The sequence below is a fragment of the Lemur catta genome, chromosome 7 (genome assembly GCF_020740605.2).
Source record: "Lemur catta isolate mLemCat1 chromosome 7, mLemCat1.pri, whole genome shotgun sequence".
Taxonomy (NCBI): Eukaryota; Metazoa; Chordata; class Mammalia; order Primates; family Lemuridae; genus Lemur; species Lemur catta.
Window position 1 is genome coordinate 46,751,240 of NC_059134.1, and position 22,092 is coordinate 46,773,331.

At 45.5% G+C, this 22,092-nt stretch overlaps 1 protein-coding gene across 4 annotated transcripts; it reads left to right on the forward strand.

Moving 5' to 3' along the window:
* Positions 1–434: 434 nt before the first annotated feature.
* Positions 435–10,384, forward strand: FZD4 (frizzled class receptor 4). Of its 4 annotated transcripts, none has more exons than XM_045557170.1 (3): positions 435–447; positions 1,609–1,815; positions 3,937–10,384. In XM_045557170.1, the coding sequence occupies exons 2-3, from the start codon at positions 1,684–1,686 to the stop codon at positions 5,263–5,265; spliced, it is 1,461 nt and encodes a 486-aa protein (XP_045413126.1). In that variant the 5' UTR covers positions 435–447; positions 1,609–1,683; the 3' UTR covers positions 5,266–10,384. The 4 variants fall into 4 exon arrangements, with proteins under 4 accessions (XP_045413126.1, XP_045413127.1, XP_045413125.1 ...); XM_045557169.1 differs by lacking the exon at positions 435–447 and having other exon boundaries at positions 1,216–1,815; positions 3,937–5,199; positions 10,138–10,384; XM_045557172.1 differs by lacking the exon at positions 435–447 and adding an exon at positions 2,270–2,351 and having other exon boundaries at positions 1,727–1,815.
* The last annotated feature ends 11,708 nt before the right edge of the window (positions 10,385–22,092 follow it).

A 22,092-nucleotide genomic window follows, 5' to 3' on the forward strand; every position in this document is an offset into this window, starting at 1 on the left:
TTGAGGCTTAGAGAGGCGCAGGAGCTTGACCACAGTCGAGCAAGGCGGAATCCACCTGCTTGGGAGTTTCACTGGCGACTGGAAAGCAGAGAGAGGGTGGAGCAGCACAAAGCCCCGGGGTGGGAATGAAAGTCACGACAGTTGGATTGAAACTCAGGTGGCATGAGCTCCAGATCCCCAGAACCCAACGCAGAAGCAGAATATGGAAGAAAGGGGTGCGGGCTGCAGGGGAGGGGTGCCCGGAAGGCTGGGGGAGGGGAGTCCTGGTGGTTGAGCGCCGTCCTCGCCCTTAGTGCACAGGTCAATCCTCTCCCCTCCCACCCTTTCACCCTCCCAACCTTATTTAGAAACCGTGTCCCCGAGACAGGAAGGGCGGCGGGCCGAGAAGCACGGAGCGTCCCGGTCTCATTTCCTTTCGAATCCCCCTGTGGAATTTCATTTCATACGGTGAGGAAATCGGAGCGCGAGCCCGTCGGCGGGCCGTCTGCTCCGGGGCGCCTCCCCCCCCCCCCGGCTGCAGGAGTTAGGCAGCTCCGGGCGCAGGTCGGCGAGTCTGGGGGCGGGGAGAGGGGCCGGGCTCCCACCCTAGCGAGGCAGGAGTGAAAATAGCTGCGAACTCGCACTGTGCCAGGCACGGCGCGAAGCGTTTTACGCTTTATCGCTAATCCTCCCAAGTCACTTGACGGAGGAGAAAACTGACGCCGAGAAGCTGGGCAATTTGCTCAAGGTCACACAGCCGGGATTTAAAGCCACAATCCGTAAATCCAAATCCCGTGTTCTTTGTGTACGTTTCTCTGCCTGATGGGGAGCGAAACCTGCCACGGGCCTAGGTGACAGCTGGAAAGACACGGAGAGGAAAGGGGGCAGATGGATGGGACGGCACTTCTCACCTGGGAGAGGAGGGGGCGGGTTGCCCCGGCCGGAGCAACTGGGCTCCATCCCCGCCTGGCCCCCGGCGCGCCTGGATCCGGGTGGGAGGAAAGTGTGCGCCGGGCGGGGCGGGCCGGGCGGGGCGGGGCGCTCCGGGGAGGGAGGGTGGGGCGGACGGAGAGGGGGGCCGGAGGGCGGGGGCTTGACCCTTCCAGCGGGAGGCGGCCCCGCCCGCAGCCCCGCCCCCCGCTGCCCACGGCGCCCGGCCATTGGAGCGGCGCGCTGTCCGTCCCGCCCGCCGCCGCACAGCGAGCCTCCAGCGCCGCGCAGGGCTCGGGCGGCGAGAGCGGCGGGGCGCAGGGTGCTGGCGGGCTTCGCCGAGACGCCGAGCGGACGCGGCCGGCGCCGGGTTGTGGGCTCGTCGCCTGCAGCCATGACCCTCGCAGTCTGTCCCTCAGCCTCGGCCTGGGGCGTCTAGTGTCCCACACGGTCGCGCGCAGCTGCCGGAGAGCCGGCCGCTGCCCCCTCGTCGCCCTTGGCGCCTTATCACACTCGTCTCCCGGAGCTGGAAGCAGCACGGGCAGCCGGCTCCCCCGTGCAACCTGGGGGTGTCTCCCGGAGGAGCCCCCGCCGCCGCCGCCGCTGCCCCTCACTCTGGCTATGGCCTGGCGGGGCGCAGGGCCGAGCGTCCCGGGGGCGCCCGGGGGCGTTGGGCTCAGTCTGCGGTTGCTGCTGCAGTTGCTGCTACTCCTGGGGCCGGCGCGGGGCTTCGGAGACGAGGAGGAGCGGCGCTGCGACCCCATCCGTATCTCCATGTGCCAGAACCTGGGCTACAACGTGACCAAGATGCCCAACCTGGTGGGGCACGAGCTGCAGACAGACGCCGAGCTGCAGCTGACAACTTTCACACCGCTCATCCAGTACGGCTGCTCCAGCCAGCTGCAGGTGGGCGCCCCCCCCACCCCTGGCGGGACCCCCTTGGGGAGGGACGCTCCAGACTAACTTGGCGGAGTCCGTGCCAAGTCGAACCCCTTGTCCGCTTCCCAGCCTGAAGGGTGCAACTCTGCTGGAAAAGTGATTTCCATCCCCACCCCCACTTTTCTGTCCTTTCTCAGGGACTGGAAGCCAAAACGTTGTGTAAGTCATCTGGCCTGGGAAAGAACCGACTCTTACACCCCGCCCTTCCGTTTTTCTCCCCTGCCCACCCATGTCTGGCCAAGCCCCTAACCCCAGTGGAGCTGAAAGTTATCTTTGCCAAGGATTCGGCTGCTGCTGCTCGGTGGGCGAGTCCCGGATAGGGCAGCCAGCTGTAGCTGAGACTTGGAAGGGGAGATAAGGAGACAGGACTTCTCCTTTCCCGGTCCCTCACCAACCTTCTTTCTCCCCGATACTTTTGCAGTGTTATTAAATGAAACACCGTTGCACCGTTTTCGTCTGAATGCCCCCTCCTCGCGGTTTTAGAGGTCATGCATGAAGGAACGGTTAGTTTGGCTTGAGTTCTTATTCTCAGTGTTGAAGGCAGGCTTAATGCTTGGAGAGCGAGAAAAAGCTCCAGAAGGGCAAATTGGAATATTGGAAGAAATTTTTTTTTTGCAGTCATTAAAAAATGTAAAGCTTATGTAATGATTTAGAAAATATGCCACAATAATAAGTGAAGAAAGAATTTGCATGTACAGGGTGATTGTTATCTTGGAAAAACAAACACAAAAATAACCACCAATTCATTGGGGGGAAAGGACTGAAATGAAAAGTTAAAAAGTGTTAACATTGGTTGTGTTTTGGTTGGTGAGGCTGAGTGATTTTTAGAAAATTTGAGAAGAGAGAAGTTGTGGGGGAAAAAATAGAGGTTAGTTGTCCAGGCTAAGTTTCAGGAATCTGTGGTTCTGGCTGTAACTTCTGAGAGATAAGAAACAGACATATAGCTTACTTACTAGGTGCATGTTCTTACACAGGTCATTTTAAAAGTTAGATTGTGGTTTTGGAAAGATGGTTGGGATTAGACCTATTGCTGGTGAAATATCCCTTTGGAAGTTTCAGTACGTTGGAACTAGGTTATAAAAGCCTAAGAAATGATCCTCTAGCTCTCAGTTTGGAAACAGCACATATCCTGACATCAGTGGCAATTTTGTTGGAGAAACAGCTTTTGCAGGGATATATATTTTTAATTACATGTATCCTGGGGAAGCAGCCAAGCTGTTTTGAAGGACAAGACTGGATCCCTTTACATGCTGGAAAATAGTTACTTGTAACCCTACACTTCATAGACAACATCTGTAAGGAGCCAAGCAGACTGTTTATCAATGCTGGAGGAATTGAGGACAGCAACTGGACTCTCCCTTGCTGGTATTGCAGTTTCAGGGACTTAACATTTACATTTTCCTGTTGTGCTTCATTATTATTCATTAAGGAAACCTGGCCAAACAAATGCCTGGTGACCAGAGACCTCAATCTGCCTCCCATCTTTGGGTCTATCAGTATCTCAATTGGGACATTTTCTGTTTTAATATGGGACTGATAAAAAAAAATTAAGGGCCAATGTAGAGAGATGAGAGGATATTAACAGGATCTACATTTTTTTTTACATTTATTTTTATGGTGGTAAAGAAAATAAACGAACCCTTGGTGACCAGAGACCTCAATCTGCCTCCCATCCTTGGGTCTAACAGTATCTCAGTTGGAACATTTTCTGTTTCAATATGGGTCTGATTAAAAAATTAAGGGCTAACATAGAGAAATGAGAGAATATTAACAGGATCTACATTTTTTACATTTATTAAAAAATCAGTTATTTTAGGTTTATTTCCTTAAGTGTGCAGTTCTTCAGATGTTTTATGTATATTTGTTTGTTCCTCTGGAAAGGATTACTAGAGCCAAACTAAGAAAAGTGTGTAAGTGATGGATTATTAGGCACCCTTGTTTGAGGTCAGAGTAAACTGACAGACTTCCTATAGGCTGGTTTAAAAGTAGATATATACATTGTCTGGAAGCATTCAACTTAGCTTTGTGCAAGCATTTGGTCAAACTTCCAAGTCATTGTTTTCTTTGTTCATTTCATTACTTTTCCAGTTCTTCCTTTGTTCGGTTTATGTGCCAATGTGCACAGAGAAGATCAACATCCCCATTGGCCCATGCGGCGGCATGTGTCTTTCAGTCAAGAGACGCTGTGAACCTGTCCTGAAGGAATTTGGATTTGCTTGGCCGGAGAGCCTGAATTGCAGCAAATTCCCACCGCAGAACGATCACAACCACATGTGCATGGAAGGGCCAGGTGATGAAGAGGTGCCCTTACCTCACAAAACCCCCATCCAAGCTGGGGAAGAGTGTCACTCTGTGGGAACCAATTCTGATCAGTACATCTGGGTGAAAAGGAGCCTGAACTGTGTTCTCAAGTGTGGCTATGATGCTGGCCTGTACAGCCGCTCAGCCAAGGAGTTCACAGATATCTGGATGGCTGTGTGGGCCAGCCTGTGCTTCATCTCCACCGCCTTCACAGTACTGACCTTCCTGATCGATTCTTCTAGGTTTTCCTACCCTGAACGCCCCATAATATTTCTCAGTATGTGCTATAATATTTATAGCATTGCTTATATTGTCAGGCTGACTGTAGGCCGGGAAAGGATATCCTGCGATTTTGAAGAGGCAGCAGAACCCGTTCTCATCCAAGAAGGACTTAAGAACACAGGATGTGCAATAATTTTCTTGCTGATGTACTTTTTTGGAATGGCCAGCTCCATTTGGTGGGTTATTCTGACACTCACTTGGTTTTTGGCAGCAGGACTCAAATGGGGTCATGAAGCCATTGAAATGCACAGCTCTTATTTCCACATTGCAGCCTGGGCCATCCCTGCAGTGAAAACCATCGTCATCTTGATTATGAGACTAGTGGATGCAGATGAACTGACTGGCCTGTGCTATGTTGGGAACCAAAATCTTGATGCGCTCACTGGCTTTGTCGTGGCTCCCCTCTTTACTTATTTGGTGATTGGAACTTTGTTCATTGCTGCAGGTTTGGTGGCCTTGTTCAAAATTCGGTCAAATCTTCAAAAGGATGGGACAAAAACAGACAAGTTGGAAAGGCTGATGGTGAAGATTGGGGTTTTCTCAGTACTATACACAGTTCCTGCAACCTGTGTTATTGCCTGTTACTTCTATGAAATCTCCAACTGGGCAATCTTCCGCTATTCTGCAGACGACTCCAATATGGCAGTTGAAATGTTGAAAATTTTTATGTCTTTGTTGGTGGGCATCACTTCAGGCATGTGGATTTGGTCTGCCAAAACTCTTCACACGTGGCAGAAGTGTTCCAACAGATTGGTGAATTCTGGGAAGGTAAAGAGAGAGAAAAGAGGAAATGGTTGGGTGAAGCCTGGGAAAGGCAATGAGACTGTGGTGTAAAGCTAGCCAGCCTCCACACTTTCCTCATTTTGAAGGCGGGGGGGAATGCCAGCATTTCGGTAGAAATGCTACTAAAGGTTTTATGCAGTGAATCTCAGTTTGAGCAAACTAGCAACACTTAAGTGACCCCCATCAACCCACTGCCCCCTATACCAGCATCATAAAACCAATGATTTTGCTGCAGACTTTGGAATGATCCAAAATGGAAAAGCCAGTTAGAGGCTTTCAAAGCTGTGAAAAATCAAAACGTTGATCACTTTAGCAGGTCGCAGCTTGGAGCGTTGGAGGTCCTGCCTAGATTCCAGGAAGTCCAGGGCGATGCTGTTTTTCCCTGCAGGGTGGGATTTGAGCTGTGAGTTGGTAACTTGCAGGGAGAAAGATTAACTTTTTTAACCCTTTAAAGTTTTAAATACTAACTGGGTCTTTCAGATAGCAAAGCGATCTATAAACACTGGAAACACTGGGTTCAGAGAAGTGTTACAAGAGTTTTATAGTTTGGCTGATCTAACATAAACATTTTCTGTGGTGCACTGTCTGCTGTTCAGAACTTTGTGGATTGCACTCCCAAGAGGTGGTGTCAGAATCTTTCAGTGCCTTTGTCATAAAACAGAATTGTTTGAACAAACAAAAGTACTGTACTAACACGCATATGGCATCCAGTGGATTTTTCTTCTCTCTCTTCCTCTCTTAAATTTCAACCTCTCTTCTAGGCTGCTGCTGTTTTCTTCATTTTACATTAATGACTCAAAAAGGTATTTTTATAGGAATTTTTGCACGGCAGCATGCCTAATGAGGGGAAAAGGAAGGGTGATTCACTTTCTGACAATCACTTAATTCAGAGGAAAATGAGATTTACTAAGTTGACTTACCTTACCGACCCCAGAGACCTATTGCATTGAGCAGTGGGGACTTAATATATTTTACTTGTGTGATTGCATCTATGCAGACGCCAGTCTGGAAGAGCTGAAATGTTAAGTTTCTTGGCAACTTTGCATTCACACAGATTAACTGTGTAATTTGTGTGTGTCAATTACAATTAAAAGCACATTCTTGGACCATGACATAGTATACTCAACTGACTTTAAAACTATGGTCAACTTGCATTCTCAGAATGATAGTGCCTTTTTTTTTTTTTTTTTAGCATAAGAATGTTATCAGAGTCTGGTCTACTTACTACAATGGAGACTTTTTTAATTTTGTGAAGGGAACTAAGGACAGCTAATCCAACTATTTGGTGTATAATAGTTTTCTAGTAATTGGCAAAGGCTCCTTATAAGATTTCTTTGGAGGCAGTGTGGCCTGGAGTATTTATATGGTGCTTAATGAATCTCCAGAATGCCAGCCGGGAACTTGATTGGTTAGCAGGGAATAAAGTGTAGACCATATGAAATGAACTGCAAACTCTAACAGCATAGGTCTTAATTGCCTTTTGTGGAGGTATCCAAAGCTTTTAAAATTTATGTTTTACGTTCCTCACAAGGGGGTACCCCTAGCAGCCTCTCAAAAGTTGCAGTTCTTTTAAAATTGTAACTGGCCTTTCTCTTAATCCACCCTAGGCCTTCTAATCATGAGATCTCTGGGACAAATTGTTGACTGTTACAGGTTGCTCTCCTTGTAACTCATACCTGTCTTTGCTTTAGCAACTGCTTTGTAATGACTCATTTGTTTATTAATTCATGTCTTTTTTTAATAGGTAGGAAAAATTTTTTTTTAAATCACACTTCTTTATGTAGAAACATCATTTCCAGGGACTCAAAATTCCAAATAGGTGGTCCAATTCTGGAAATAAGCATGTCTTCTTTCTTTCTTTTTTGGTTTGACATTTTCTTTCCTTCCTTCTTTCCTCTTTGTTTTTATGTGGTTCTTAAGCTGTCTGAGATCGAGGTGCCTATACGATCTGTTGTGTGTTTTAGAAGGGAAAGTCTTAGGGCTTTTGAGACTGAAGCTAAGTGGGCAGGGTGGCCCCTGCTGCTGCTTGCCAGTCTGAGTACCTTGGCTGGACTCCGGGTCAGGGCTCCAGGAGCATGAGAATTGATCCCCGGAAGGGCCAGTTTAACTCCATCTGAGAGTACGTTGCCTATGAAATGCAAAATGTGAACTCCCTGTGCTGCTTGCAGATAGTTCCCATAACTGTCCGGGGCCCTGGAGCATGCACCCAAGGGCAGAGCCTGCCCTTACTCACGCTCTGCTCTGGTGTCTTGGGAGTTGTGCAGAGACTCTGGCCCAGGAAAGGGAAGGAGAACCATGCAGGGGCGAAACTGCCCTTGCTGTTAGAGCATAGGGGTTTGTGAAGCAGTTTTCTTTGTAATGCATCAGTGGTGTGACCAAGACAGCACCTGGCAAAGGGCCAGACATGCAGTAGGTGCTCAGTAGTTGTCAATGATTAAATAATAACAATAAAAGAGCACCTAGGGGGAACTGGACACCCATGTTCTGAGTTCTGGAGCTAGTACCCTGACAACCTTTCTGGTTTTGACATGTCTATTCCACAAATCTCTTGCCTTCACAGGGGAAAGTATATTTGATCAGAAATGGCCAGTCAGTGCAGACTGGATTAGTAGCCTTAGTAATGCCAAATGGTCATAGGCCTTTCCTTTCACATTCCAGACAATGGAGAGTGTTTATAGTTTCAGGAAAGGAACTTGGTGGCTGGGGAGTCAGTTACTAGTGACCTTCAAGCCACTCCATCACTTCTTAAATTGGTGTTTGCTAAAAAAAAAAAAAAAAAGTCCATTATCAGCACATTTATTGAGTGCCAATTGTGTGTAAAGCCGTGTTAGGTGCCTTAAAGGATGGCACGGGAGACAATTTCTGTTCTTCTAACTGATCTACGGTAGGGAAGCACCTGGGGCTGCTGAACTTTGCTATTGGTTTTGTGAAGGAGCAGGGGCCTCTAAAATTCCCTTATGTTTCACTTTCTCCATCCCATAAACCTCCTTCTGGGTCTTCCTACCTTTAACACATCTCTCCATCCCTGCCAGGACTCCTTCCAAATCAATTACAGGGGTTTTTGACAGAAAGCATCAGCTCTGTTTCATGACAATCTCCGTAGAAGTTCCCTAGGAAGACTTTGAGGATAGGTTGTAAGGACATGAGCTCCCACATCTGTGGCTTTGGAAGCTGGCAATTCAGGGTATAGGGTGTTCCATGTGACTTGTGCGGGTATATTTGAGGACAGAATCTAGCTAGGGAAAAGGTTAATGTTTTTCTTTCTCTGAAATCTTGAATAAGTGGGTAGGATTGTAGCTTCTTACAAAAATCTCTTAGCCTCCAAAGATTTTATTAAACAGGAGCCAGTGGCACCTCTGTCCCACCTTGTCTTTGGAAGACTCCTTTCTCCTGCTTCATGGGGGCCAAACCTCAGGGCAGAGGAACATGGGGCAGGGTGGAACTGACCAGAACCATCTGGTTGAGCTACTTGGTTGATTCATATCCTTTTTCCTTTATGGAGACCTATTTCCTGATCTCTGAGGCTGTTTCTGAGCTGGCAGCTTACTGGGGCCTGACACCAGAGAAGGGGTGACACTTTTTATTTTCCCAAGGTGCTTTCTGACTTTCCTTTCCTAGGTCATAACCTCACCTGCACTCCCCAAACTCAGACTCTGGGAACCTTATGTATCTAGATTCTGAATTAGGATTCTCCCCAGCACCTGCAATTCTGTACTCTCTGGCTGCCCTCAGCCTCCCAGGCACTGACTTAAGTGCTTTCTGCCTGGGGAACCAAGCTGGGACCTACGTACAAAAAGACTAGCTCAGTAGCCTCAATCCTGGAGGGGCAAGACTCAGTTCAAAGGGATTTCACCAGGATGGTGCAATTTTCGACATCTGATGAGGTGACCACAGCCGCAGTTAAGGAAGAGAACCAGAGAGCACAGACTTTGGAAGGAACCTCTTAAAACATCAGTCTCCATCCTGTATTTCATTCTGTAATGGCATCGGAGAGGGCTGCTATTCCAGCCAATCACGTTGAGTTACTGGACTCTGACAAGTTCTTTTGTTCTTTTATTGTATTTGAGTTTAGAGTCCCTGTCTGGGTTTCTATGTCTGGCAAAGGACCTGGGTTATCATTTTTCCTCCAGGGCTAGATCACAGACCTTGGAAACTTCTCAGAGAGCATTTTGCTCCTACCAAGGATCAGATAATAGAGACTTAAATAATGGATTTTGTTTCACTGTAGCTTGGACAGAGCTTTGTGTTGCTGCCTCTTGCTGTGCACACATGCAATAACGGCACACTTGACAGTACCAGGAGGCAAGTGAACCCCGGATCCCCCTGACGTGCCTCTTGTAAGCTCAGTTGCCCTGATAGTAGCCTGCTTCTGTTTCTGATACACCTCTTTTCCTCCTCCTTCACATCAGCAAATTCCCAGTATTCACCCAGGCGATTTGTAGAGGGCCTGTTTGGGGGTCCTACGTGAGCCATGTCCTCAAAGCCTTTGTACCTCCTTGCTCTTCTGCAATATTCAGTACATGACCACTGTCACCCCAGAAGGCTTCTGAAAAGAGGGGCAAGAGCAGGTCTGCTCCACAAAGGTTGGGTCCATCTTCTCTCCCAAGTTGTGAAAGTTTTCAAATCCTGTTAATGGGCTCGGACCCCAACTTGGCTGTGGGATTTGGGAGGGGTAAGCTGCTTCTAGGTTTCTCCCAGTGGGGCGTGTAGGTGGTTCTGAATTTTTTCTACCTCACAGGGATGTTGTGAGGCTTTAGAAGGTCTAAGGATGAAGGCCCCTTGAGCTCTTTGTAAGAAAAGTGGAAACTATCAGGCATGATCTGCAAACAGGTAAAATGTGACTCGCCCTGCTCTGTGCCGCAGTCAGGCTGGGGGTTCTGTGGCCTTTTCTTGTATCCTCATGCCACCCCCACCCCCTTGCAGGAACCTTGAAGCCAACTTGGGGGACTTTCAGATGTTCCACATAGAGGTACCAGGCAAACTCCTGCTACACATGCCCTGAATGAATTGCTGAGCTTCAAAGAAAATGGACCCTGCTTTTAAGGATGTACAAAAGTATGTCTGCATTGATGTCTGTACTGTAAATTTCTAATTTATCACTGTACAGAAAAAAAAAAAAACCTTGCTATTTAATTTTTGTATTAAAGGAAAATAAAGTTTTGTTTGTTAACTGGTGTGCGATTTGGCATGTTCCTGAAAGTGTGTGACAGTCCCTGGGAAGCATACATACCCAGTAGTGAGAAACAGAGGATTCAGTTTGCAGGGCAGATTGAGGACTGCTTTCTGAGAGCCTCTTTGTTTCTTTTTTTGCTGGTGCTATTTTTCCCCTGTGGAATTTCTCCTGGGTCAGCAACCCCCCACAGTCCAAGGTCAACAGAATTTATCACTACTGTGGTCATCAGTAGCACTCAAGTGGGTCACATGATGCTTTGGACATAACTATGGTTCTCAAGCTGTTATCCCAATAACACCTGTGTTTGGCATTTCCAATATGTGTGGCCATCTTTGCCTTCCAAATCCCATCGACTTAATCTGGTGGCCTGAAAAAGTTTTCCCACCCCTTCTAGAGCTTTAGGCCTCATAAAAAGGGAAATGGAAAGGAGGCCTTTTTTTTTTTTTTCATTTTTTAATTTTTTTCTGTCTTAACAATGTTTCTATTTTGTGTAATAGACATGGGAGTATGTCACATCAGTCAGGAAAATGTCTTCTAAGCTGATTTTATAAGTTGGGTGGTCTGTGTTTCCATATCCACAAAAGTCATCAGACAAAGCAAATTCAAAATCATTATCAGGACATTGTCATGGGAGCCAGTAATATGGACCACACAGACAGGGAAGGAAAGCCACTGCCACAGGAGATGTCTGCTGATGTCCCAGATGAGAGCATCAGACCTCTTGGTTTGCTGTTAATTTTCTTGCCACCCTTTAGCTTCACTTGAATACCACCCTGTTTTGGTGTGAGTAAAAAAGCCCATTGAACAAGCATCTGCAATACTACTGTCGTTATCTGTGATTGCTATTGTACTTTTATCTCAAACCCTAAATGAAGAGAGGCATGTAATTTAAATTCTCTTCCCTGCAAGACAGGCTGTGTGTCTCATTCCATTACCTACTCATTAAGCAGTTATGAAGTTAAGGAAAAGTCAACACAATCTGGAATGAAATCATAATAATCCCTTGCACTTGTAGAAACACTTTCTGAATAGAAAAATACTTTCATTTACATGATTTCATTTTATTCTCATGACATTTCTGAAGTAAGTAGGGCAGGCATTGCCTTGCTTCAGAGAGGAGAAGCCAAGACTCAGGGCAAGGGTAACCCAGTGGGGAGGCAGTAGGCTGGACAGCCAGGTCTTTTCATGTCTAGCTCAGGGTTTTGGTTTTGTTTTAATTGTACACTCCTGGGGTTGCAACTGTGTCTTCCCAAAAGATACATTGAGGTCTTAACCCCAGATACCTGTGAATGTGACTTTATTAGGAAATAGGGTCTTTGCAGATGTAATCAAGTTAAGATGAGCTCATACTAGATTAGGGTGGGCCCAACCCAATAACTCGTATCCTTATAAGAAAAGGGAAATTTGGACACAGAGAGAATGCCCCGTGTGAAGGCAGAGACAGAGAAGAGTTATGCAGCTGCAGGCCAAGCAAGAAACACCAAGGATTGCTGGCAACCACTCAAAGCTAGGTCAGAGGCATGGAAGATTCTTCCCTGGGGCCTCCAGAAGGAACCAGCCTTGATTTTGGATTTCCAGCCTTCAAAACTGTGTGAGAATAAATTTCTGTTGTCTTAAGCCACCCAGTTTATGATAATTTGTTATGGCAGCTCTAGGAAACTAATACTCCATCCCTCTGATTTCTTTAACTACTGCAAATAGTTCACTGGGAGTGGGTAGATTCTTTGGCAGGCACCTCTCTCAATAATGAGACCTGGCATAGAGAATCTGTTTTTTAAGGATTATGTAGCATAATCACTATAGTAAATTTCTTTATCTGTAAACTGAACACCTCTAAAGTAAACCCCATGGCCCCTGACACTTAACTGGTTTGAACTGGCCTTGGTTGGTCTCTTGGCCACCCACCCCCAAAGGGCCAGGACCCTAACTGGAATGTGACCCGAGGGTTTTTAGCATTTCTGTCCTGAGAACTGACTTTTTCTCTTTCCCATTTTAGCTTTCAAATGCAATCATAATTTTAAAGTTGAGCTGACTCTTGACTAAAGAGGTCAGCCTTGGCCTCCTGTTTTCAGAGGTTCTGTGGACAGAAATAAACTACACTGGGAGAAGGGCTTTCTCCTCTTCTCAGTTTTCCATCACAATGCAAGCTGGTTTGGTAGGACTGGGAGGATCTCAGTTTTACAAATGCATTGGACCTGCAAAAGTTGAGTCCAGAAAGCTTTCAAAATGGATCTTGGCCCCACGTGAAATTCCTAGATTTACTCTGTTTGTTTCCTTCAGTCTATTTCATCCTTAGGCTAAGAGAGCCCATAGATTCATCTGCCCTTGTGACAAAGGATTCCAACGTCTCAAATTCCCAGGGAGAGAGAATAGAAAATCAAATGTATTACATTTCCCATCAAATGCCTGATTCTCATCAGCCTTCCACATGGTTTCCTGTAAGGGCCCAATCCTGTTTTCACCCAGGAACGTGCTTAATCTCATGGATAACCCACGTTATGAATGCCTTTTTCTTTAAGAGATGAAATGATTGGCTATCTAAATTTCCTAAAATACTTAAGGATTGCATCATTTCACTTGTTATGAGGTAAACGGGTAGAGTATAAAGCAATGAGATGGAATTGATAAGTCACATAGAAAACCCTGTCCTAGTTTCATCATCTTCCTCTCACCCCTTGCCTTTGCTTACACGTTGTTTCCCTTTGCCTGGAATGTCCTTTCCATCTTTATCCCATGAGGCTCTGTCCTTTCTTCACGATTGAAGTCTTGTGTCTTGTTCCTGGGAAGACATCCCTGACGCGCCTGCTTGCCACTTCCTGCCTCCCTTTCCTTCTAACTATAGATAAGTTTAAGCCTCCATGCCTCTGTGCATTCAATTCTGGGAGCCTTCGTCACACTGTTTGCAATGGTCTTTGCATGTGTCCATTTCCCCACTAGACTGAGCTCCCTGGGCGAGACTCTGAGTGCCCAAAGTGGCCCATCTGTGCACCCTGAGAGCCTGGCACACTGCCTGGCACAGAGCATATGTTTCAGGAATACTTGTGAAAGGAAGAAAGGGTGGGAGGAAGGAAGGAAGGAGAAAAGGAGGGAGGGAGGGAGGGCACTTTACCTTGTTAGGTGGAGAATATTAGGGCTTCAGTGAAAAACATGACCTGCATAGGAAGGAAACCAAAGGTGGCAAGAGCCATCATGTTGGCAGGACTTTCTGGAAAGATGCTGGGGCACTAGCCTCAGAGAAAATTCTCCAGCCTTAAAGATGAGTTATAGAATTATCTCCACCCCCACTGTGTTGCCTGTTGTAAACTGTCTCTCTTCCCCTTTTTTCTTCCTCCTCCCCCAAGAAATATGTGCTGAAAGCCCACTGTATGTAGAATGCTGCAGTGGCCTGGGGAAAGGGGAGAGGGAGTGATTTTTTAAAAAAAACATGAAAGACGAAGTCCATCTTAAAGTCCAAAAGTGCAGATGACAAAACAGAGAAAGAATTCAGCTGTTATTAACAAGCTTAACACTCTAAACCTGGAAAAACAAATCCTCTACCACTTAGTAAATATTTGTTGAATAGCTGAATAAGGGTCCATCATGTGCCAGCCACTGTCCTGGAAGGCACTACAGGGGACCCTGAGATGAATAAGACAAAACCTTTCCCTCTAGAAGTTCATCGCATCACACCACGTGGCTCCGTCTGTCCTCCCCTCCAAGGATCAATGCTAACCAGTCTTACCATACTTACTATGTAATTTCTTCCTAAGTTCCAAGGCCTTGATGGTTTAGCTTGAATAGGACAGCTTCTGAGTACCCAGTGGAATGCAGTTCCTAAACTGTTGTCATCTCACCATCTGATCCCCAGAAGGACACATCTGCCTCATGTAAATACGAGGAGAAGGTACAGGGCAGAATAGAAAATGTGAAGTGTGGATCCCAAAGCTCATGACTCTTTTAAGACTTAGTCTGCTCATCAAAACCACCCTCTGAATTCAATATGTAAAAAATAAAAATGAAAACTTTCTCATTATGTGCCATCAGAGGTATTTGATTGTCAGATTCAGCAAACCGTCTCCATCTGCTCATCCATTCTAGGCACATGTTTATTTATAATATTTGCACCCAGGAGGTCATTTATGTAGTTATGTCTGCCTTGTGTCCTCTGAAACTTCTTCTCTTGCTACTGTTATGTCATAATTCTATAAATCCAAGGAGATTGCTCTATAGAAGTTAAATGAAGTACAGAACAATGGTCAGTCCTCATTTATCCAGACTGTAAGGGCTAAACGTGTGAATAAACTTGGCTGAGAGCTGCCTGGAGGGAGGTGTGGGGTGGTGAGTGGTTGAGTGTAACTGGAGCCTGAGATTCTTGGAGTGGGAGGGAAGGTGGTCTGAGGCCAAGTTATGAAAGGCCTTGGAGGTCGTATTTTCTCCTGAGCCCGGCACAGGGGAGTCAGCAAAAGTTTGAAAGCGAGGAAGGCTCCCGTCCATGTTGGTGTTTTTACACAGCTTGCTCTGGCTGCCCTGTGGACTGTGGGTGGGAAAGAAGGCAGGCAGGAGGCAGGAAGACCCGTATGAATGAGAAATGGTGAAGGCCTGAATAAAGTTGGTAGCAGAGAGATGGAAAGGAGGGGTTGATTTTTCAGAGAAACCACAATAAATTGTATCCTCTGGGGCTCTGTTCAATGAGCCGAATCTTTTCTTTCTAAAATGCCAGTGTTTCAGAGGCAAGGAGTTTCTGTTTGCTTTGTACACCTGATATAGCACACTCCCTGCATTGCAAGCTACAGATAAATAACACTGAAGGCCACAGCGGATTGCAACACTGGCCGAGTACCCCTGGAGATCTTGAGTTTCCCTGCACTGAGACTCCTCCTTGCAGTGTGCGGGTCAGCATGACACCGTTTGTCAGTGGAAGGGACAGGGTCCTTGGCAGGAGAGGGTAGTGTTTAGTTGTTTATGTGGTGCTAAGGGGCCCTGCCAGCCCTTCAGGACTGAGTTTCCTATCACGACTTACTTCCTAGATTAACTGAAACAAATCCCATCATAGAAGCTTAATTTAGGACAAATTTAATCCCATTCATGTCTCCCATCTAGATTTTATTTCTTGACACAGTTTTCTTTGCTGGCTACTGTTGGTGGTAAAAGTCTGCATTGCCTCACCAGATCCACAGAAAAAGATATCAAGGACCCACACATTTTTCCTAATCCTCTTCCTTTTAAATCAGAAATTCTGTATAACATTTTCCATAAGTGAACAAGAGAATCACTTCCTAGCTTTTTTTGGTGGCTCCCCTTCGGTTTTTTTTTTTTTTTTTTTTTAAACAACAGACCTTCCTTTTGGATTTACATCAGCATTTAGCTAACTTCCTGAACATTTCACCCATTTCCTGAACTTATTCTGAGGAAGGAAAAACATCCTCCTTCAGAAATAAATGCAAATAATCACTAGAGATTATTTCTATTAAATAAATAGTGTAAACGCAATGGAATTTCCTGTAAGATGTATATTTACCATGGATATTTCAACAAAAATCTATTTGTTGTGATTCTATAGGACCCATTGTATTTGTAGTTAGTCTGAGGAATTATAATCCTTATGTAGTTATTCAGGAGGTAAGTTCTAAACATTTTCAATTTTTACTCTTGTTAAAAATATTTTTTTATTGAGAAATCTGAACACTATGGGAAAATTATTGTCTTCAGGTCAGCATTTTTGAGGCTTTGTCTCTTTTAAAACAGGGTTCTCGTGACACCTAGTGGTGAATACAGGCAGAACAGCTTTACGACAGCATATTGACTTAAGGCAGGGTCCCTGTAATTAGGATTTATTGTTTATGCATTTGCTTGAGAGAAAACACACTACTTACAAGAACGTCTTAAAAATCCCAATGCCTAGGAATCCCGAGAAGTAGTGACCTGGAAACCTTTCCTTTATGTATTTCTGGCAATGTTCTCTTCTCTTGATTTAATGTTTCCTGAGAGCCAGCTCACCTCCTAGAGCTAAACTGGCTCAATTTTAAGGATGAATGAAAAATGTGAAGCTCTGCAGAGGAAACACATTCGTATATCACGAGAGAAATTTCCCTGTATTTCTGAGAGGGCCTCCTCCCATTTAGCCACCTTTTAGTGGAGAGAGTGGTCCTTTTCTGGTGAACATGTCGTTGACATCTTACAGGTATATTATAGGCTGACTGCCTGCCACTTCTGAATGTTTTACAGGAGCCTTCTAGTGTTGCCAGTGGCTAATTTTTGGAGGGAGAGGTGATAGGGATCTGAGAGAGGCTGTCTCCACCCTCCCCCGCCCCTGCTGGCAGAAGGCCATCCAAGACGGGTGGGTAGCATGCCCTAGCCAATCCCAACCACTTCCGTTCCTCCTGTCCTGAAGCGGTTTCAGCCTTCTCAACCACTGCATGCGCTGGACTCCTCAGCCAGGGAACTCCTTCCCTCCGCGTCCTTTCTGCTCATTCTTCATGTCCCCGTGTGAGTGTTTCCTCTTTTGGGAGCCTCACGTGATCCGACCAAGCAGAGCTGACAGTGCCCTCCTGTAGGTCACCTCTGACCCTAGTTCAAACCCTATGACTACACGTGTCATATTACGTCATATTGCCTCTGCGTGTTTCTCCCATAATGTCTGTGAGCCTCTCAGGGACAAGAACTGTTCTTGCACCTGACCCCCTGGCTCTTCCAGGTGCTCCACAGATGTTCACTGATGTCCTGGCACCAGCCATTTCGGGCACTTAGATTATTCTATTTGGCTACAGTATTTTGATAGGAGCAAATTAGGAGTAGGGCCGCTAGTTCAAGAGTAAAGTTGGCAATCGGGGGACTAGGTCTTTGAAAATGTGCAGAGCCATTTATTCTCCCAAATAACCTAAGCTTTCACCCTCCTGAGGAATAAGACGGTTTCACAAAAATAATCTCTTAAGTTTCTGTCTGGTTCTAACATTGTAGGATTCTATAATTAGGAAAGCCATGATTTACAACAGGGTTTTATAAATTCTGGGGTCATGGCAAAGAGTCTACAATTGTATGCAAAATTATTGTATGTACACGTGTCTTTTTTCTGGACAGTTGGTCTGTATCTTTCATGCACAGTGTTTATGATCTCAAAAGATTAAATACTGCTGATCAAGAATCATTGACCAAAATGGTGATCTTTGCTCACTCTCTAATGGGTCAATAGGCGTTAACACCTTCTTGCATGCCTCAGGAGATGCAAAGCCCTTGTTGCTTTTTCTCTCACCACTCTTAGAGCACACCTAGGGGTCCTGGTCTGCAATTTAAAAAGAGACTTGCATCTTAAGAGGCTTTTGGACGTTTCCCATTTGTGCTGCATTAATGTCCCCCTCAAGTTCTAAATATAAGGATAAGTGTGTGGTCAGAACTCTTGTCAGCTCAAGTTTATGTATCTTTCCCCACATTAAAGAAAGAAATTGACATTATCAGAGATGATACTAATATTCCTTAGGTTAGGTAGCAGGGCTACTCTGGGAAAGCTACCACACAGAGCCCCCAAGTTCTGCCCCGTGGTCCACACTGAACCTGCTGGGTAACACTGGAAATCCTGCACATGAAGCATGATCACTGAAAAATTCTGCCACTGTGATCTGGGCCTGAAAATTGCTATGATGCTTTTCCTCTTCAGTGGGAGATACCATTTGCAAAGTGAATTGTGGCCGGCAGCATTGGCTTCATGGGTGTATGACCTGGGCAGTCATTCAGGGGCTTGTGTTTGGAAAGCCCTCGTGCTTTGCTTAATGCTCTGCTGTTGACTTGAAATTCTAAACAATATTTGAACAAAAGGCCCATATTTTTATTTTATACCCAGTCCTGCAAATTATGTTGCTGGCCATGAGTGGCTGCATATACCTGAAGAAGCACCATGTAGTGGAAAGAGCAGGAGCTTTATTTGGAGTTGACAGTTAGGGGTTCAAACCTCAGTCTGTACCTTCCCAGCTGTGTGAGTTTGGGTAAGTTACTTAACCTCTCTGGACTTCAGTGTTCTTATATAAAAAATGGTGATCACGGTGATTATAATATCTAACTTTTATAGTTGTTGGGGCAATTATACAGCATGTGATTTAGTAATTGTTAATGGTTGATAATGACAACAATGATTTGAAAACAATTAGTCAAGAAAGAATACAAAAATAAGAATTATGAAAAAAGAAAGAATGAAACACTACATTAGTGTGAAAGCAATCAAAACAAAATGAACAAATGGCAAAGCCATACACAGAGACTTTTTTTAGGGTTGGGAAGAATCCTAAAGATAAGCTTCTAGGCTTTGTTTTCACCTAGGTAGAGTTGTTTTCACCTCTGTCCCTCCATTGCTCTTTGTACATAGTGCCTTTATAACACTTAAAAAACATTATTTTTTCTTATGACCCATCTTTTCCCCCATTAAACTTTGAGACTCCCTGAGACCAGGTACTATGTCTATCGTTTAAAAAGCATTTTCAGCTCCTAGCACAAGGCCCGACATAAAGTAGATGCTTAATAAGTATTTGTTGAAAGAATAAGCTAGCTTATTATTTTATAGTTGAGAAAGCTGAGGCTGAGAGAAGTTAGGTGACCTAATCAAGCTTACAAAACATGCCCTTGGCAAAGCCAGGACTGGAGTCCCCCTATTTGTTTTGAAGGGGTTAGTTATTTCGGAGGGGCCCCCATGTGGACCTGGCCCTTGGAGCTATTAAACACAGCCTTTATGACTTGCTGAATTGCAGTCATCAGACAATATAAAAAATGTTTAAGCCTTTTATATATGTATATTTATTTGTTTCAAGTCAAAAACTAGAAGGGAAAATGGTCACTGGAGCTAGAATATACTTGTGGCTGTCCCAGCGAACTTCTGGAAAAAGCAATCCATCAGATCACCTTTGCTGAGCACACAATCCTGCTACAGTTTCAGATTCCCTTTCTCCTGCCCCAAATCCTCCCATTCATGAGATTATCTGCTGTGATGTTGATGTCTTGGATGTGATTGATTACCCACCACTATCTTGGGGACCTGGGAGTGACCTTCTGGATGCATTTGTAAGGAATCAGCTTGGAAAAAAAAAACACAAAAACTTGAAGGCATCCTCTGGTTGGCCTGAGATAAGGGGACCTCAGAGTCTTTTTTCATTAGCCTGGCAAAACAATCCAAACAATAAAAAATCCATAAGAAAATATTCTGCTTCCAGGAGCTTAAAAGACACTTCTCATTTCAGCCACCCAGTCACACGATACTAGCCCTGCGGAAGACAGACAAATGTTTTTTCGGGTGAGAGGACAAGAGGATGGGAGGAAAGAAGAGAAGGGGAGATTAACAGAGAAGGAGAGGAAGGAGGGATGAAGAGGGAGGCAAGGTGGAATGCAGAAAAAAATTAAGGAAAAAAATCAAAGACATGGAGAGAGATCATATATTTGGGAAGAGACGTGGGACTAATGTTTACCTGAATGATCTCAGGAGCTAAATCAAATCATCAGAATCAATCCATCCAAGTCACCTTGCTGAGCCTGGTTGGTGCAATAATAACAATGAGGCTGCTCTGAAGGAAGCAGCAGGGTACAGTGAAAGGACATGGGTCTACGTCTTGGCTCTGATGATAATTCGCCGTGCGAGCATCTGCATGTTATTACAAACCCAGGCCTCAGTTTTCCCGTCCACAAGTGGGGGAAATAAATGAAACGGGACATATGAAAGTGATTTGAAAAACGGAGTGTGACACAAGCAAACACAGTCTCGAATTTACACTCAAGCTGGATCTAGTCCGCTTAAATCAAAACAGGCTCGGACACGCCTCCAGCGTTCCTTTTCATGGACTCAGTAACGTTTCCTACCTTGTGTTTTTAAAATAAATAAATACATACATAATCCAATGATCTCGTTACATCATTAGGCTCAGGTGGACTCGTTCCAGATCATGGCTACAGCGCTGAAATCAAAATATAAAAAGAAAAAAAGGCACATGGTTTACCTGCCTTTGTTCAACACATTTATTGTTGTGGAAAGGGCAGATCTGGTTAGGAATGAGATCTGGTTCAGATTCCAGTCCTGCCAGTCATGGGCTGTGCGACCTGGGGCAAGTTTCTCAGCCTCTCTAAACCTCACTCTTTCCACCTGGGGTATGGAAGCACCTCCCTCCCTACTTGTGACCACAGGGCAGCTGGGCAAGTGCTCAGCTGGCTCCCGGCATCTGCCTGTGCTGCTCGTTGCTGTATCCTCAGTACTGCAATATAGCAGATGTGAAATACACAGCGCTTGCTCTCCTCTTTTCTAATCCTCTTGCCCTATCCCCACTCCCACTCATTCAGGTGTCTTCCCATTGCCACCAAAGTAAAGCCTCATCTTCCAGTGTCTGAAATACTGCTTGAGAGCATTTCTGTGAAGGCTTCAGACAGGAAATGAAAGCACTGTCTTATGATCGTATACTGTCTTGGATGCCAGCAATGAAAACAGACACTAGAGAACTTAAATAGAAGGGAATTTCTTGGAGAGCTCTTGAAGAGGAGAGAGAATTAAGCTTAGAAATGGGCAGAATTTAAGGGAGAGTCAGAGGGCCAGGCCAAAGGCAGCACAGCAATGGTGCCTTGGCAGGAGTGGTTTGGGCAGCACGCCGGGGAGGCTGCTTTTGCAAAGGTGACTTTCAGCTGTCTCCATGGATCACCACCCGCCACCTCCCTGTTCTTGTATTGCTCCCCTGGGAGTCACAGTTCAAGGGAAGACCACCTGGTGGGCTGAGCCCAAGTCAGTTGCTGGTCCTCAGATTGTGCTCGAGCCAGGGTGTGTGTGTGTGTGTGTGTGTGTGTGTGTGTGTGTGTGTGTGTGTGTGTGTGTGATCCTGGCCACTTTGCATGTTGAAGATGTGTCCTCCCTCACATCAAGAGAAGCCACAACAGAGATCAACCCTTAGAAAGTGAGAGAGATTGGATGACAGACACCAGATAATAAAAATACAATAAATGTCCACTGCAGCTCAGGAGAGGATGTTCAAGGAGGTCACAGAATCTAGGCCCCTGCCTGCCTCATGCAAGGATGTCTCCTATTCACAGACAAAAAGCCCAAGTACTTTGCTAGGGCATTTAGTGTCCATTGGTGTGGATAGCAAGGATCCAGCTGTGTCTCCTCATTCAAAGTGGTTTTGAGAAAACAAAATCAACATCAAATTACAGCAAATAATTAGAGATTTAGTAACATCGGGGAAAAAGGCATGAAAAAAATTGTGTTCAGTTAAATGGTGAGTGACCAGCTATTCGGATGACTTGCGACTGATTTCTACACAGCTGTTTTTCCAAACCTGTCTGCACTCAGAGGCAGAGCCTTGCAAGCAGCCCACGTGCCTTTCCCACACACTCGCAGCTCCAGCAAACTCTCCGGAATGCTGGGTGGCCATGTCACTGATCATTATGGTCCCTGCCTCAGGAACTGACAGTCCACTTCCTTTTTGCTGTATCATTCAAACCCTAATTATTCAAAAAAAAAATAAATTCAAGACTCAAGCCCAGCAGCTGAATGCACTTTTTGTTTGGGAAAGCCCAATTTTCAGTAGAAAACTACCCCAGGCAAAGGCAGCTCCTGCCCCTTCCCCCCTTTTGCCCCAAGGTCAAGTATTCTGATGAATCTTAGCAGTCATTGGACCCATTTCCTGTCAAACTGTGACAAACCAACAAGAAGATCATGATTAATCACCCCCAAACCCTTCATTGCAAACAAACGGGACTGCCTCAGGGGCAAT